The sequence below is a fragment of the Oxyura jamaicensis genome, chromosome 17, assembly GCF_011077185.1.
Source record: "Oxyura jamaicensis isolate SHBP4307 breed ruddy duck chromosome 17, BPBGC_Ojam_1.0, whole genome shotgun sequence".
Lineage (NCBI taxonomy): Eukaryota > Metazoa > Chordata > Aves > Anseriformes > Anatidae > Oxyura > Oxyura jamaicensis.
This window is the reverse complement of record NC_048909.1, coordinates 9,633,669-9,649,063: the sequence shown is the minus strand read 5'-3', so window position 1 is coordinate 9,649,063 and position 15,395 is coordinate 9,633,669. Positions and strand designations below refer to the sequence as shown.

At 53.7% G+C, this 15,395-nt stretch overlaps 1 protein-coding gene and 1 long non-coding RNA gene across 11 annotated transcripts in view; one reads left to right on the top strand and one right to left on the bottom strand.

Moving 5' to 3' along the window:
• Window positions 1-584: 584 nt before the first annotated feature.
• DAB2IP (DAB2 interacting protein) overlaps window positions 585-15,395 on the bottom strand; it is a 212,449-nt gene continuing 197,638 nt past the window's right edge. For 6 of the 10 annotated variants that reach the window (XM_035341255.1, XM_035341249.1, XM_035341254.1 and 3 more), the window contains 5 exons: window positions 13,070-13,943; window positions 10,755-10,907; window positions 7,558-7,760; window positions 6,258-6,345; window positions 585-4,835 (listed from right to left, as the gene is read on the bottom strand). In XM_035341255.1, coding sequence (XP_035197146.1) covers window positions 4,668-4,835; window positions 6,258-6,345; window positions 7,558-7,760; window positions 10,755-10,907; window positions 13,070-13,943 — 1,486 coding nt within the window. In that variant the 3' untranslated portion in view covers window positions 585-4,667. The remainder of the gene's footprint in view (window positions 4,836-6,257; window positions 6,346-7,557; window positions 7,761-10,754; window positions 10,908-13,069; window positions 13,944-15,395) is intronic. The other 4 variants (XR_004754927.1, XM_035341251.1, XM_035341250.1 and 1 more) reach the window with 4 other exon arrangements.
• LOC118175268 lies at window positions 4,737-5,237 on the top strand. The gene is made up of 2 exons (XR_004754928.1): window positions 4,737-4,873; window positions 4,918-5,237. It is a non-coding gene; the product is annotated as an uncharacterized LOC118175268 (long non-coding RNA).

Sequence of the window (15,395 nt, the reverse complement as noted above, 5' to 3'; positions counted from 1 at the left end):
CCCCCCCCCCCCCCCCCCCCCCATATTTTCCACAAGGGAAAAGGAAAAGGCAACAGTTTTCTGTGCAGGGTTAGCGCCGGGCTTGGCTGCTTCTCAGGGCAGGGCAGGAACCGCACGGCCAAGCCTTGCGGCTGAGCAGTCTGCTCTGAAACTGCCCCGGAGAGTCAGGGACCTGCTGGGAAGGGCAGCAGGGAAGGAGCTTCCCAGTGCCTGTGAGCCCCCGCACGCTGCCCCCATGTTAGGGCCAGGGTGCTGTGCAGTCCTGGATTGCTTCGAACGCAAACCTTGGGGAAGAGGGTTGAACACTTACAGCCACTGCAGGGGGAAGGATGGGGTGCTGCACAAGAAACCTCACGCTCACCCTGGGGGCAGCGTCACAGCTGTACCCTTTGTGCTGGCTGCTTCACGCTCTCGAGGCAAGGCCACAGCGACCTCGGGGGCACAGTGAGAAAGGAGCCCCTTGCAGATCTCATCTGAGCCGCACCTGGGGGCTCTCCTGGCAGAATACAGCAGTGAATTTTCCACCTTCTGGCACTAAAAATCCTTTCCTTGTCGATCACAGATCAGACTTTATTATGTTTTCCGTTACGTTGTGGTATGGACTTAAGTAACAGGAAAAGCCTACGGACTGCTTGCCCATTTCTTTCCTAGGGGTGCCTGTGGTGCCTCGCTCAGGCCCACTGAGTCCCTTCTCCCTTCAGCCTCCCTGCAGCAGCAGAACCTGCATCCTGCACCCTGCGCGACCCACCGGGCTGCCTGCCCGGCCGGAGGATTCAGCGCGTTCTCACAGTGCAATCAGTGCTTCACAGCTGCAAAAGCAGAAAACAAACCCAACCAGACTCAAAGGACAATGCAGTGACAAAGGGCTCTTTGGATGGCAGCAGGCTTTGCAAAAGGGGCTGGTGACTACACTGTAGTGTTAACTGGCGTGGGGAAGGACCTAGGTCCCTCCAGTTGGTTGGCACTGAACTTGAGCCATAAACCCTGTCCAAAAAGATGGTACCTGGGGTCAGCGGAGATGGTGGGGTATTGTTCAGTCCTTTTCATCCCCGTTTACACAAAACTTTGCTCATTTTTTTCAGCAGCGTTCACTACAGTTTAACAAAACCCCAAATCATAACTCTTAAAACAGAATCCCTGAGGTGGGCCAACCCCAAATCTGGATCCTTGGCTTTTCTCCCTTCCCTTTCCCTCGGATGCCCAAGGGGAAGAGGTGGGCTCATAACCTGTGGCTGGATCCAAATTTGCTAGCTGGAGTCCACCTCACCTAGACAGCATCGATACAGCCAAATCCTGACCAAATAAGCAGCACCAGAAGTAAATTACTATATACAACTGTTAGTGAGATAGATACGTTACAGTAAACACGGAAAACATTTACAAAAAAATATTAAGACTTGTATTAAGATAAAAATCTGAGTGTTTTAGTGTTGTTTACACTTTGACAAGTTTGCACTAGAACAGCTTCTTATTGTAGAAAGCGCAAGAATGGAAAAGGAAACGGAGCAGATCACAAAACGTGACGCGTAGTGGTTGCTTTACTCCGGTGTCATCGCCTCGGTATTGCTGCGCCAGCTCCCAGGGCTGAGGCCGCAGCTGGTACCCTGCCCGCTGCGCTGACCGCACACATCGCTGGCTCCCGCTCACACACACGTGCACGCACACACACACACAGAAATGTACAGTTTATAAATAACAGAAACACAAACTGAAGTAACAGGTTGGAGCTGAGCCTGGATCTTAAACCCTATCCCCAACGTTTCGCAGGGAGGGTGGTAGTTAGGTCCAGTTGTTGACACTTGCAGGGGAAGGCGACACAGGGATGAGGGGTGGGGGACTCGCCACTGTAACGAGACCGCTTCCTGATTTGGGTTTTGCTTCATACTGGCTCAGGAAACTAAGCAACAACTCCAGAAGGTATTGGCACTGGAACGTCTAAGGTTTTTTAATAATTCACTGTGGAAGGACTTAAGTGTGCCTGCTACTTCAGCAGAACAACGCGTTCAGTAATCTGCAACTTTGAGGGTAACCAGGAGTTTCTGACAGATCCTGGGGAAAAAAAAAAGAAAAGAAATAAAGGGGGGGAGGGAGAAGGTTCTAAAAGCAGTGCCTTGGCTTGTGGTTGAGCAGAAGATTAAGCTGCACTTTGCTTAGCTTCAGTGCTAAACAACTGTGTTGTGGGTGGTTCTTTTTTCCAGCTCTTACGGAGAGCACTGACTGCATCCCAACATTACTTCCACGTACGAATGGGAACGCTGCTGGTGGGGCGCCCGCCCCATGCTCTGGGAGCGTTTCCATTCCTCTACGTTACTTGGCTCTTGAAAAACTTCGTCTCTCCCAACACCGGTATGTTGGAGCTCAAAAACAATTAGCTCTAAAAATACATCTCAGGGCAACAGCAGCTTAAAATAGTCTTTTTGCAGGGTTCTTACAGTGTGTATGAGACAATGGCAGCGGGTAAGTGTACGTACCGAACCGTTCCCAGTACCCTGTGTATTCCTAACCTGTCTGGGTCTTTCTCCAGTTGTAACCTTGTCAGTTTTGTGTGGGTCTTCAAAGCCATCTGTGCTATTCTCCAAATTCAAAGGTGACTGTACTTGCCATAAATGCTTAGTGATTACTTTTCTCTGAGGAGCTCCTGTTGGGGTCTGCTGTGTGATTGCACCACTCCGCAGGCGTTGGCTGGGCGCGGAGACCTCAGTGCAGAGCAACACGTCCGCTCCTCCAAGGACCAGAGCTGCAGCAGGTGCAGCCACGCCGGGCTTGGCCCAGGGCTTCCAGGCAACAGAAAAACGCTTACAAAAAGAAAAAGCAGCTTTAATTTTGAAAACAATTGCATGTGGAAGAGTGCTGTTAATGAGCCTTACGGCTGTGAGGTGGCATGGCAATGCAGAGCTTACTGGCAAACAGCGTCCTGCTCGGGCAGCCTGGGTACTGAGAGGTTGGAGACGGTACCTAAGCTGTGCAGAGCGCAGTGAGCATCCTAGTCCCTTTGTCTGTACATTTACACATGGCAGGAGGAGCTAGGACAGGCGGTCAGCAGGGTTAAACTTTAGTGGGAGGAAAAGGCAGATGTCCTGTACACTGTACACTGTCATCCATATCTCAGAGAAAATCTCTGGGCTCGTGGTACGAGGGACCTGCTCTGAGACTGGGAGTCATGAAGGACTAACTTAAAAAAACACAAACCAACAAACACACCGTGGCGGCAGGTCAGCGGCACAATCCCCCGTTAAGGAGGTGACCCCTCCGCTGAGCGCAACGTGTCTGAATGTGCCGAATCTGCGTGTTTCAGCAGCAAGGAAAAGTCTAATCCTGGCTTATGCCTGCACAGTGCTCCTGACAAGGGGGCTCTCGGTGGTGGCTGCTGTTCCTGTTGGTTACTCCCTTATGACCATGTTTTACATTCTTCAAGCCGGTTAATTTCCATGCAGTGCTCATTCCCAATTTAAAGAGGACAGTATTCCAGAAAATGGGCTCTTTTTTTTTCTAATGCATACTGTGAAAGAAAAGAAATACGATTACCGATCTTCATGGGTCTTCAGGGCTGCTCTTGTTTCTTTGCCTGTTTTTCTCCCCAGAAACAGTAAAAATCTCTGCACAGTATTACATCCCCATAACGAACCCTTTGTCAAGCAAGACGCTGGCCGTGCCACAAAGGCCGTCACTCCCCCTGTGCCACGACGGGCACCACCAAAGCCAGACCCTGCACCTCATCCACAGCTTGGGGACAAAGCTCAGGCAACCTTTCCTTTATTCTGTGGTTAGGTGTGTGGCGGGGAACGCAGCGCCCTGGGACTATTGCTTTACGAAGACTTTCCCCAATAGCTGACGGAGCAGCAGCTGGCGAGGGGACCCGGGGAGCCCATCACCAGGTACCAGCTCCTGCCTCCACCTGCGTGCAGAGCCTCGGGCTGGCTCCGCTCCCTGGGCTTGTGCCGTGACCTCGCAGCCCCAGCAGTGCCCCATGCAACACCCCTCTGGTACCGCATTGCGCCCGAGGGAGCCCTGATCATTCTTCTGGACTGTGCCCCCTGCATGGGCGGAGTTAATTAAACATTAATTTGCCGTGTAAATGCCCTGTGGACAGCTACATGCTGTAGAAGCCAGTGGCCTCACAGAGCCACGTAAGGAAGGCCAGCCGGGCGCAGGGTTTGCTCTGGGGACAGGGCTGTGCTCCAGGGGGAGTCACAGGAGTGGGGCAGACTCTCCTGCCGCCCCCGGGCAGCTGCAGCCAGCTGCACGCTCTAACTGCACTGAGTGGGCCGCTGCCTGCTGCAGGCTCTGCCCAGCTCCCTTTATTTCGCTTCCTGCGATGACAAGGACATTATTCCTTGCTGGGAGGGGTGAGGCATATCCTTTGGGCAGTTTGGAAGGAAAAGGTTACTTCTGTTTAAACATTAAACACTGATTTAAATCCAACAGTGACAGCGATTCTCAAATATATCTTATTTCCTTATGCCACTCATCTCACACTCGATCTTTCCGTCCCCTCAATGTGCTGGCATTAGCATCTCCCACAAAGGCTCAGTCAAGCGCGCCGTCCGCAGTAAGGAGCTGGTTTCTCTGGGGGAGAGAGCAGCCGTTCTTTGAAGCCGCGGCTCACACCTGCTGCTGCACGGTCCCTCTGGCCAGGCCTCCTCTCCTGCGGCAGCGCCCTCCACGGGTTAACAATTACTGCTGTTTCTGAATTCTCCATTCTCTGTAATCTGCAATTTAGTTGGGTTTGTGGGGGAGATCCCATTACGTGTCTGCATGCTGTACCTCTCTTTCAGCTGAGTAAGGGCACTCATTAGCCGTGCGTTGGCAGCATCCAGTGAAGCAATGCGTTTCTCCTGCGAAGGAACAGCAGAGGGGAACGGTCAGTGGAGACGTGCGGAGCCCTGGCTCGGTGATGTGGGGCTCGTCCTGAGCTAGGAGCCCCGAGGCAGCCAGGATCTGGCCCCTTCTCCTCTGGCAGTCTTACAGAGGCTTTGACACATCAGGCTTTTAAACAAATGGAATCGGAGCTAAATTAATTTTATCATCCCGTGTAATAATTGGTCCTGAACGAAATGGAGATAAAGTACTCGTTTTCTAATTTTTCAGTGATACAGAAATTAATTGTATTGTTTGCTCTAACTGCAGCTGTTAGGAAGATGATAAGACTCATGTTCTAAAATCTAGTTCTCTCCCAAGATGATTATTCCTGCCAGTGTTTAATTGATTTTGTTAGTGTAAATAAATGGTTTAAATGACTTGTGGCCTCCCGGGATGGCTGTGATGGCAATTCCCTTATTCTTCCTGATTACAGGAAGAAGTCCTGTCCAGTATCGTGGGGACGGGGGCCGGAGCTGCGGTGTCGCAGCCTGGTCCAGCTGCTCCTGCCTGCTGCGTCTTCCTTCTGCCTGCCACGAGCGGGGGGATCAGAAACAACTCAGAGGGGCTCAGGTTTGCCTGTGTGTGACTGAAAGATCAGCCTGTCCGACACTGCACAGCCTGGGATGACAGAAAGCCGAACCAAGCAGGCTGCACAGGCGCAGTGGGAGCCTCTCAGGTACCCCACGGTGGCAGCAGGCGGCCGCAGCCTGCCCCGCGCACGCCTCCCACCTGCCCCGTGTCCGCCGGGCTTTGTTTGAGTGCAGGAGGGATGGTGCTGATTTACCAGTTGTGAGCCAATTACAGGAAAACAGTAATTCTTCTTACAGAGTTACGACTGTCTCATCTCCTTTTTAATTAGCTATACAGTAAATTAGTCATGAGCGGTGACTCACAAGTGATTAATACGGTCATTAGGAGAAAGCCTACAATTTACCAGCACCTAGCCACAACCTGGAGGAAGGCCTGGCTGCTGAGGAGATGCTGATCTCTGCCTAGACAAATTAAGAGATTATGGGCTGTATTTTCAGATTGTTCTTTCCAAGCAGAGTATTTTGTGCCCACCACCTGATGCCATTCAAACCTGTAACACTAGCTGAGCTTCCTAATCTCACAGACCACAGCCTGAATGCTGAACAATGTCAGCTTTGCTCTGGCCAGCCAGTGCTTGCCTTCCAGCCAGGTCCCGCAAGCGTTACTGGAACTCTGCAGGCTCTGAACCCACCCAGCTGCTCTTACAGGGCTGAGCACCATTCAGGCTGATTTTCAGCACTGAAACAAACGCTGCTTGCTAGGGGAGGAAGGAGGCTCCCTGTCTCTTTGCCTTACTGGCTGGCTGGCTGGAATGAGGCAGGCTCCCAGCATTTCAGGCGCTGCAGCTCTCGGCATCAGGGACTCACCTGTGCATCAATTATCTTCTGCTTGGAGTCCACGGCAGCCTGCATTTCTGCGTGGTCCTTCTTTAACTCCTCCTCAACTGACATCAGCCTGATAGCCAAACAGAGAAGGAAAGGAAGCCACGTTTTCAAGCTGCAGAGTGCATAGCCCTTGTTTGTGAAGTGGGGCGTACTGCTTAAGGAATAAGCTGGGAGGAGGTGGCGGAAAGGGGATCCTGCAGGCCTGCAACTCCTATCTCTAGGCTCCTTGGAGCTGGTTTTGGAGCTGGTGGCTTTGCAGAAAGCGCTCTGTATGAGAAAAACACAGTACCCCAAGGCACCCTGGAGAAAGGGCAGGGACAGCTTTGGGCACGTCTGGGCGCACCGGAGCACATCTCTTCATCTGCTCATTCAGACAATTTCATTCCCAGCTCTCGCACAGCTTGACAGTGACCCAGGCCACTGTTCTACTGCTAAGGCAACATTGTGCTGATCACCTCCTGGCTGGATCAAGCTACCCTGAAAAGTAACAGCCTTCTGTAGCACGCACACAGTGTCAGGCATACATTAATTACTTTTGTTCGGCACTGACACACTGAGCTGCCCAGACACAAGTCTTACACCCACCCACATCAGCCACCCAGGGTGAACAATACAGAGCACGGCCTCATTTAGTCCTCAGCACCGAGGAGGCAAAGGAGGCAAAAACCAATAGTTCAAGCCCAGTCTTTTTTCTGGTGATTAATTTTGTCTAGACACCTCTATAGCAGGCTGCCCAAAAGCTTAAGTGATTAAGGCCAGTGAAGGAAGACCCATTTAGGAGGGCCGATTAAAAGCACCGAACTGGCTTGCCTCAGGTGAAGAAGAAGCCAGCAGGACTGAACAGCCCATGTAGCAGAGAAATATAACCACCACATCGGTCTGGATGGGAGAAAGGGTTTATAGCTAGGAGTAATGTGAGGGAGATGAGATCTTCACTGAACGTCAGGAAAGGCACATTTTGAGCATTAGATCAATTGCTTGTACAAAAAGAAGAGCAAGCCTGCCAGATCCTCTGAGAGCCAGGGAGGCCTGCCAGCCCTTGCCTCCTGAAGTTTTGCCTTTGTGAATCAGGGAAGTGGGGGCAAATCTTCTGTGAGGTGACACTGATGGGGGGGGACCCAAAGAGTCAGGGCTTGAAACTCCCCCAGGAGCAGCAAGTGCATAAATGCTGGCAAACCCACAAGGCAAAGCTGCCTGTTCTCCCCAGAAACCTGATTCTCCCGAGCAGGGGTCAGCTCTAACGCCACCCTGGCTGCCTGCCTTCCTCCCACCTGCCCCGTACCTGCTGATGATGCCCTTCATCTGGATCTCCTTATCCTCTTGCTGTCTCCGGAGCCGTTCCTCGCTCTCCTCCAGCCTGGCCTGGTACTCCAGCATCAGCTTCTGCGTCGTCTCCTCCTGGCATTTGAAGCGCGTCTCATACTCCTCCAGCTTCTTGTTGGAGATACGAAGCTTGTCCTGCAGCACCACTAGGTCCTGCTGGTACTATAGCACGCAAGGACAGACACAGGAGGAGAAAACACATGTAGCACGTTACCTAGTAGGGCTTTGCCCTTGCCAGGGTTTCCCCATAGCCCGATTACGCCCCTCTCCTCGCATCAGACTAGCTGCAAACCCGTGTCAGATAACCCCACGTGCCGACACCTCCTCTTCCGTCTTCTCCGTGCTGCGCTAGGAGCGGCGCTGCGTTCTGCGGGGCTGGCGCATCACTGGCAGGTTCAGAGAAGGGGTTGTTAGCAGAGTTTGGCATTTCACATGGGGAATGCAGGTTAGAGCGAATCAATGGCAAATGCAGCTGGCAGCTCCTTCACACTAACAGCGCGGGGCTAAACACAGGCAGCAAAAGCTGAATCGGTGGGATTTTGGGTTTACGCCTGAGCTCTTCAGCCTACATCTGTAAATGCGTGGGCTTTGGAGGTGCCGAAAGCCAAGCAGGAGCTGTTAGGCCGGACTGCCTCCTGCCAGGCAGCGGGCACAGTGCGGTCACAGCGCGTCGGCGTGAGCTGGGGCAGCGAGCGGTACTGGCACTGCGCCCTGAGGGCTAAGCGAGGCGGGCAGATGTCAAGCCCAGGCTCAATCCTAGAAGAGCTGCTGCGTGAAGCCAAGACCCCACAGACTACAGCTTGCACAGCTGAAGCTAAAAATCAGCAGTAGAAGAACCACGCAAAGCAATTACAAACCTGGAGAGCTTTCTGACCCAGTAAGGCTGGGTGAGGCTCTTGCAGAAGCGCAGCGTTCAGTACAACTTGCTTTGGTAAAGGAAAATTCAGTGTAAAGCTCTGTAATGAGGCTTTAATTTCAGTTATCCTTTTTTTTTTTTTTTTTTTTTTAATTTAAACTGCAATAACCTTAGAATAATTAAGATGCAGCTGATATTTTGGCTCTTTTAGAGTCAGAAATGGGAAAAAAATTCATCTGTGTCATGCAGTCTGTTACAAGGCCACAGGTGTCACACACCAACTGACTGCAGTGTGCCTTATTGTGCACTGACTTGGTTAGCTGCAAATGTGGCCGTCTCCTTGGCCAGCTCCACCTATGTAAGCATTCAAATCATGAACTTTGCCCCAGTTTTGAGAGCCCTGCTGTGGGGTTTTACTAAAAGGCCAGCTCTTTGTGAGAGGGCCCCAGCTCGCACAAGTCCCCACAGCTCTCCTACGCTCAGCTCTGCTGACGTGTGGCAGGATAACCCTAACTCTCCGGACTGAACCTTTACAGTGTTGAGGGTTTTTCTGCACGGCCGCAGTATTTGCACCATGGCAGGCAGAGTAGGAACAGCCTCCAAGCTGCTTCTGCCTGGGCAGATGGGCACAACGGCTCGCTGTGGTTTTCCTTTAGCAAAGCTTTTACTGAGGCACTGAAACCAGACAGTTTGCACATGGAACTGGCGTGATGGAAGCACGGACGCCCATAGAGCTGCACAGAAGCACTGAAGTCAGACAAAAGGGAGCTGCTCAAAGAGGAAAGATTAAATACCTACCCTAGCCTTAAAATAGGAGCCGTGTAAGTGAGCTCAAATGATAGCAGGAGAGGCCTCAGAGCCTGAAGGAGTCGCTCCTGTCTCTAGAGCACTTGTCTCATTCTTGGTTACCATTCGAGGCTTACAGTAATGGGGAGAGAGGTTATGCTAATGACGGTCTTTAATGCCAGTGACGGGTGTGACAGCAAAGTAACAGAAGATGCTGCATGGGAATGAGACGCCGGGCTCAGGGGCAGGGGCTGCCTCCGACCTGAGGGCAGGGACCGGTGTGCTGCAGTACTGCCAGAATTCGTAGTCCCAACATCATCTACCCCCTCCCTGCCTGGCACGTCCCGCACTGACCCTTGTGAAGCCCTCCAGCATCCCAGCGCAGCAGTAACGCCGTGCGCAGCGAGCTCGTCTGGGAACACCTTGGCTGTCACTGGCTGCCTGCTGGTGCCTCTGCTCGGGCGTCTGCCTCATGGAACTTCTCTGTCAGATACTGTCTGCTCAGTACGTGTCTGTGTACTTACAGGAACAGCCAAGGAGGAGAAAGGCAGTAAAAAATGGGTTGAGCTCTCACAAACAACAGCCCCGCTTTTCCTGAGGAGGCTGGAGCCTTCGCCTTCCCCCTCACAGTCCCTACCATAGGGTCTAAAGTTCCTGCCTTTGGCCTTTCACTTGAATTCAACAGGTGAGAGTCCAACAACGATACAACACAACAGGCAAAGGCTGCTGTTACAGAAAAACAGAAACATGTCTGTGCTGGAAAAACAGGAAACAGGTTCCGGGAGGGACATGTCTGGAGCTGTGCGTGACCTGGTACTAACAGGTGCCTGGTGTGAGGAACGTGACGCACGGTCAGCAAACACCCCACGTGCTAACCGTGCCCAGCTGCAGGTGTCCCGGCAGTGCCAGGCTGCTGAGAAAGCATCTCGCAGAAGCACCAAAGATTGCTCAGCTCTTGACTGCTGCATCCTTGACACAGCCTTGGAGCAGTGTCACTGCACCACTGGAGTCACACCACGCCCCGGTGCTGTAGCCAAGACCAGAATCTGGACTTCATTTTAGGTCTCTTTGCAGCCTTTTAACATGGGAGCTGCTTCTTGCTACACACCCCTGTTGTCAGGCACAAGGCTGCCTGCATCCTGCTCTCTGGTCTCTTTTATAGGTGAGCTGAAATTGGTTTTTAAGCTTTCTTTCCTGCAGCCAGGGGGAAGTAAGAGGCACCAGCTGGCTCCAGATGATGCCGCAGAGCAGCACCAGCACTCCATTCCTGGCTCCTGCTTTTCTCACTAGCTCTCATCAGAGGACAGTCAGTTTGAGTCAGTGTGTGAAAACCTCCCAAACCTTCCCCAGCAGTGCCCTGTGACACTGAGCAGCAGAGCACAGAGCCTGACACCCCTCTCTCCTGGGCAGGGAGGTGCCAGACAGCCCACCTTGCCCCGGGCTGCTCAGATGAACGACATTCAAGGAAATCCTCTCTCTACTTAGAAACTTGATTCAATCCAATCAGGTTTTACCTTTTCTGCTTGGCTGAGCTCGTCCTTATTCCTGAGCTTATCCCTGTGCTTGGAATCTGGGTCAATGCTTTCATCTTCTAAAAACTGCATGTTCATATTCAAAAGCCAAGCAGCAGTGCGGTCCAGGGCATTGGGGTTCACAGGAGAAGGGGCCTACAATGAAACATACAACCATAACAAAAGAAAAACCTGTAACAGAAATGGTCATGAAGCTAGAGAGAGAATTTCCTTCCAAGCGAGCCCTCTCCCATGCTGCTCAAACAGCACTGAGCAAGTCTGAGCTACTGAAACAGCCAGGGGGAGGCACAGAACGGCTCCTGTTGTGCACCTCACATTATTTTAACAAATTGGCCTTTCACAGGCTGAATTCTTCCCTTTGCCATCCCCAGAGAACACAAAGGTGTGCTGCAGAGGGGTCCCGCTGAAAGGAACAGGCCCGGGTTTCTGGAGCAGGTTGTCGCTGCTGGCAGCCGGGAAGGCTGCTCGCTGGGAAGGCTTCGTACGGATAAACCCAGCAAACTAAATGCTCCTCTTGGTCATGCTGACGCCTTCTTGGAAAACACAGGTTTCTTCTAGGATGAGCCTCTCCATGGATGAGGTCCAACTCCTCCGACATCTCAGCAGCTCCCGGGTGTGCTCAGGTAGCCGTGGGAGCCCGCGGGGCAGGGCTGCTCTCCTGCCAGGCAGCCAGAGAGAGCCACGGCTGTGGCTTTTCAGTCCTAGCCTGGGCAGGGACTGCAAGCTCCAGCTGAACTGCACTGCCTTGCCTCAATGGTTTCCAGCCACATCACGAACTTGAGGAAGTGAAGCTCCAGCCATTTCCCCTCCATCCTGGCTCATTACAAACGGCAGTAATTAGTTTCTTGGATGAACACAAGGGATCTGGATGACCTGGTCAAGTGAATTCAAGATAACAAGGCAGAACTGCAGGCGACTTTCTCTTCCATGCAGACCTCTGGCCAGGGGAGGAACCCAGTTGCTGGCAAGCAGCAGACCAGGGGGTTCTGAAGGAGTGGGGGCTGCTTGGTTGTCCCACTGGCGCTGGGAGCTTTCCCAGGCCATCTTCAGTACACGTCAAACAAGCAGATTGGGCTGGGAGGGGCATTTGGGGACTCCAGCTCTTGGAGGAAAGCTTTGCAGTCACTGACTGGCCAGGGCCCGAAGGTTTTGCTGTGCTCTTTGTCTCAAAGAAACTGCTACCAACCGGGCTGCGGCTTGCAGAGCTCTGTGCCCTCTGCACCTAACGAGCATCGATCCACATTACACAGATGTGGCTACATGGCCAGCTTGCTAATGCCAGCGCGTATGAATCAATACAGTGTGCACAGAACAGCTCCAGATCGGGCTGATAAAACAGCCTTTAATGGGCAGCACCGACACGAGGCCTCCACAGCTGCCTTGTAAGGCAGAGGTAGTTACAGCAGCTCTGCTGCTCCTCCAGCACTGTGCTGCTGGAAAGGAGCCTGGGCTGAGGTGCAGTGAGCTCTTGCCAGGCGTCCGCACTCTGGGGTTTGTACTACTTCTAAATCTCTTCCTTTGGGCACTGAGAGGCCTTACTGTGTTAATTTTCTACAGGGCTGTATCTGAAATGTGAAATAACTACGGGAGCACTAGGCAAACAATTTATCCATGCCAGGAAACGAGGGCCCTGGTCTGTGAGTGCTGCTTTCAGTTTTAGCACCGTGAACAGTCCCATTCCTTTCTGTGCAGACCAGCACGTGCTCTGGGACCACTGCTGAGCTCTGCACAGCTGCAGCTTCACTCTTGATGGGGAGCCCGCTCCTTCCTTACCGCTCTCGCCTCCCCCGATGTGCTCCCAGGAGGGTCTAACAGAGAAATGAGTGTCTGGGGACACCAAGGCTTTGGTGGGGCAGGAGCAGCAGCACAGGGAGTTGTAGATAAATGAGAAGATTAGCGCCTAGTCCGAGTCTGTGAGATGGGCCTGGGCTGACTATGGCATGGGATGAGAGCCTGCGCATGGAGAGGCAAAGCGGTGACGAGATGGTAGCGCAGGACAGAGGCAGGGCTGCCATCGCCCTCGTGTCTCTGCCACCTGCCACCTTGCGGCAGTCACACCCCAACGTGCCACACAACGGGGAGAACACCACACGTCTGCGTCCCCTTCCCTGGAGGGCCTCTGTGCCAGGCCAGCTGGGTACAAGAGCCAAGGTACCACCACGATGCTGGCACGGGGCCGGAACGATGTCTCCTCCCGTTGCAGCAATCCCCAACAGCCCATTTCTTCTCCAAGTCCATGGCCTGACCCCCGCCTGGCCCCACCAACCCCCGGAGCCATCGCAGCCCCCCGAACTCACCTGTTTGTGCATCGTGCGCTGCTTCATCTCGGGGCTGTCGCCCTTGGAGGAGGAGGACTGCTGCCGCAGGCGGGCCCCGCTGCCGGGCCAGTCGGGCGAGGAGGACATCATGCTGCCGCTGGAGGGTCGCTGGTACTGGACCGTGTTCAGCAGGGAGGGCGGCGTCCTGCCCCGGGTGACCGGCGGGGGCGGCGGGGGTGGCTGGTCTATCCGCCTCTGCGGTCCCGCGCTGTTCTGGCGCGGCATGGTGGGCTGGCCGCCCTTCTCGGTCAGCGAGAGCTGCCGCCGGGCCAGCTCCCCCGTCCGGCGCGTGAAGTCCTCGCTGGCGGCGGGGCCGGCGAAGCCGAGCTTGTTGGCCGTCAGCTCCTCGCTGTTGCTGTGGGAGCTGAGCGAGCTGTGGCACTCGGAGCCGGAGTCGCCCAGGCCGCGAGGGGAGAGCGGCAGCCCGGCCGCCATCTGGTACACGGGGTTCTGGAAGGAGAGCGGCGCCAGCAGCTGGGGCCGGCCGGGCGCGCTCTCGCCGCTCGGCGTGGTGGGCGTCTGGCCCACCCGGCGCACGGTGGCCATGCCCGTCACGCTGCTCTGCTGAGTCCGTGCGGTCCATACACCCTGCAACTGCCCGAGGGACGACTGACTGTCATTGAGGGAGTCGGCAGCGCTGGGCGCGTTGGCCCCGCTGTCCAAGAGCCGATTGTCCTGCAAGTCCACCATGGACAAACTCTTGCTGCCGTTAGACATCTGCACGTCGGGCTCATTGGCCTCTGAGTAACTGGAGCTTCGGGCAGGCGAGGGCTGGGCCCCAGCAGACCTTGTGACAAAAAACAAGTCCTTGTTTTCAGGGGTTGGAGATGGTAACCGGGTGAAATCTATCAGACTGCAGGGAAGTCAGTGCGTAAGGAAAAGGAGAGGAAAACAAACAAGAAAAAAAAAAAAAGAAGAGTTGTGAATGCTGCACCAGAGCAGGAGAACGTTATCACTCAGAAGAAATCAGCGTGGCGCAGCTGTGGGCAGGGGACGTAGCCCAGCCCCTGCAGGGCATGGGGCCAGGCCCAGCTCTGCCTGTGCGTGGGGACGGTGCAGCAGGAGCAGGGGAACTGGGGGTGCGGAGGGGTCTGGGCACCCTTGGGGGGGCGGGCAGGAGAGCAGGAGGTGCCTGGAGGAGCGGGATGCACTCTGTGGGAGGCATTGACGGGCTCGTTCTCAGGCTCTGCCTCGCCAGCCGCAGCCCACAGCGTGCCAGCAGCACGGGGCTGAGCTCCCAGCTGGCCGAACACACCCCGCTCCCTGTCCTCTGCTCTGTGCCTGGGCTCTGAGCTCCTGAGGGCTGACCAGGATCTGTACAGCACCGGGGGGCTGATCCACACCAGGCCGCCGAGGGTCAGACAGAGCTGTAACAGCAGAGCTAAATCCTAGCAGCAGAAAGTTATCCACCCCCTGCTCCTGCTGTAACAGATACGTCCCGCCAATATTGATTTCTTGCAGGCAGAAAGAAAGAGCTTTGCAGTAGCTTAATGGGAATATACCACTGATCAAAGGTGGTGCATTGTAAGCAAGGATTTGGGTGAAAGCACACTGTCAGAGATCTTCCATAGCGTTAGATTTAAATAATTGTACCTCAAGCTGGGAATCATTAGAGATGAAAGCTCTGATTAAAGCAAGTCCAGCTCCATTGCTGCCTTTCATTCCTAATTAAACTGTTAAGTATTATGTAGTTTCCACTTACAAACTATTTTATTAGCAGTGTCTTTCAATTTATGTGGGCTCTACTTTTCCAAAAACAGAAACATTTTAAGTCTGCTACAGTCATCCTCGCCATGAATGAGATTTGTTACATAAGGCCTGAAAGTGTGTTTGGTGACTGTGTCTGTGAATCACTGTTCGTTAAAAACACCCGGTATTATAAAAGCTGGACGGAGTGGATTGGAATTGATTGCGAGGCCTCTACAGCGTGGCCACTGTTAGAGAAATGCCCACATTTGGATCTCAGTGAATGCAGCACATACCCTACGTCTTACAGCGACGGGTAAGACCAACAAATCTTGCACATTCAGACAGCTAACGAACGCAGTGGTAGAACTCAGTGCTTTGAGGTCAGGATGAACAATCCCTCAAGCCCTCAAAGGATGAACACTTTGCTTCTGCAGCCAAGCATCAAGAACTGAGCTCAGAACCGGTCAGTTTTCCATTTCCCAGACCACATTCCCAGCTCTGGCTCATCACAGACCCGGGAGGGAGCCATGTGCTTGCGCTACTGCCCACTGCTTTGTCTAGATTCAGAGCTGCGCCACACCCAGTATCCATTTTGCAACTGAAAGCCTTGCCAATG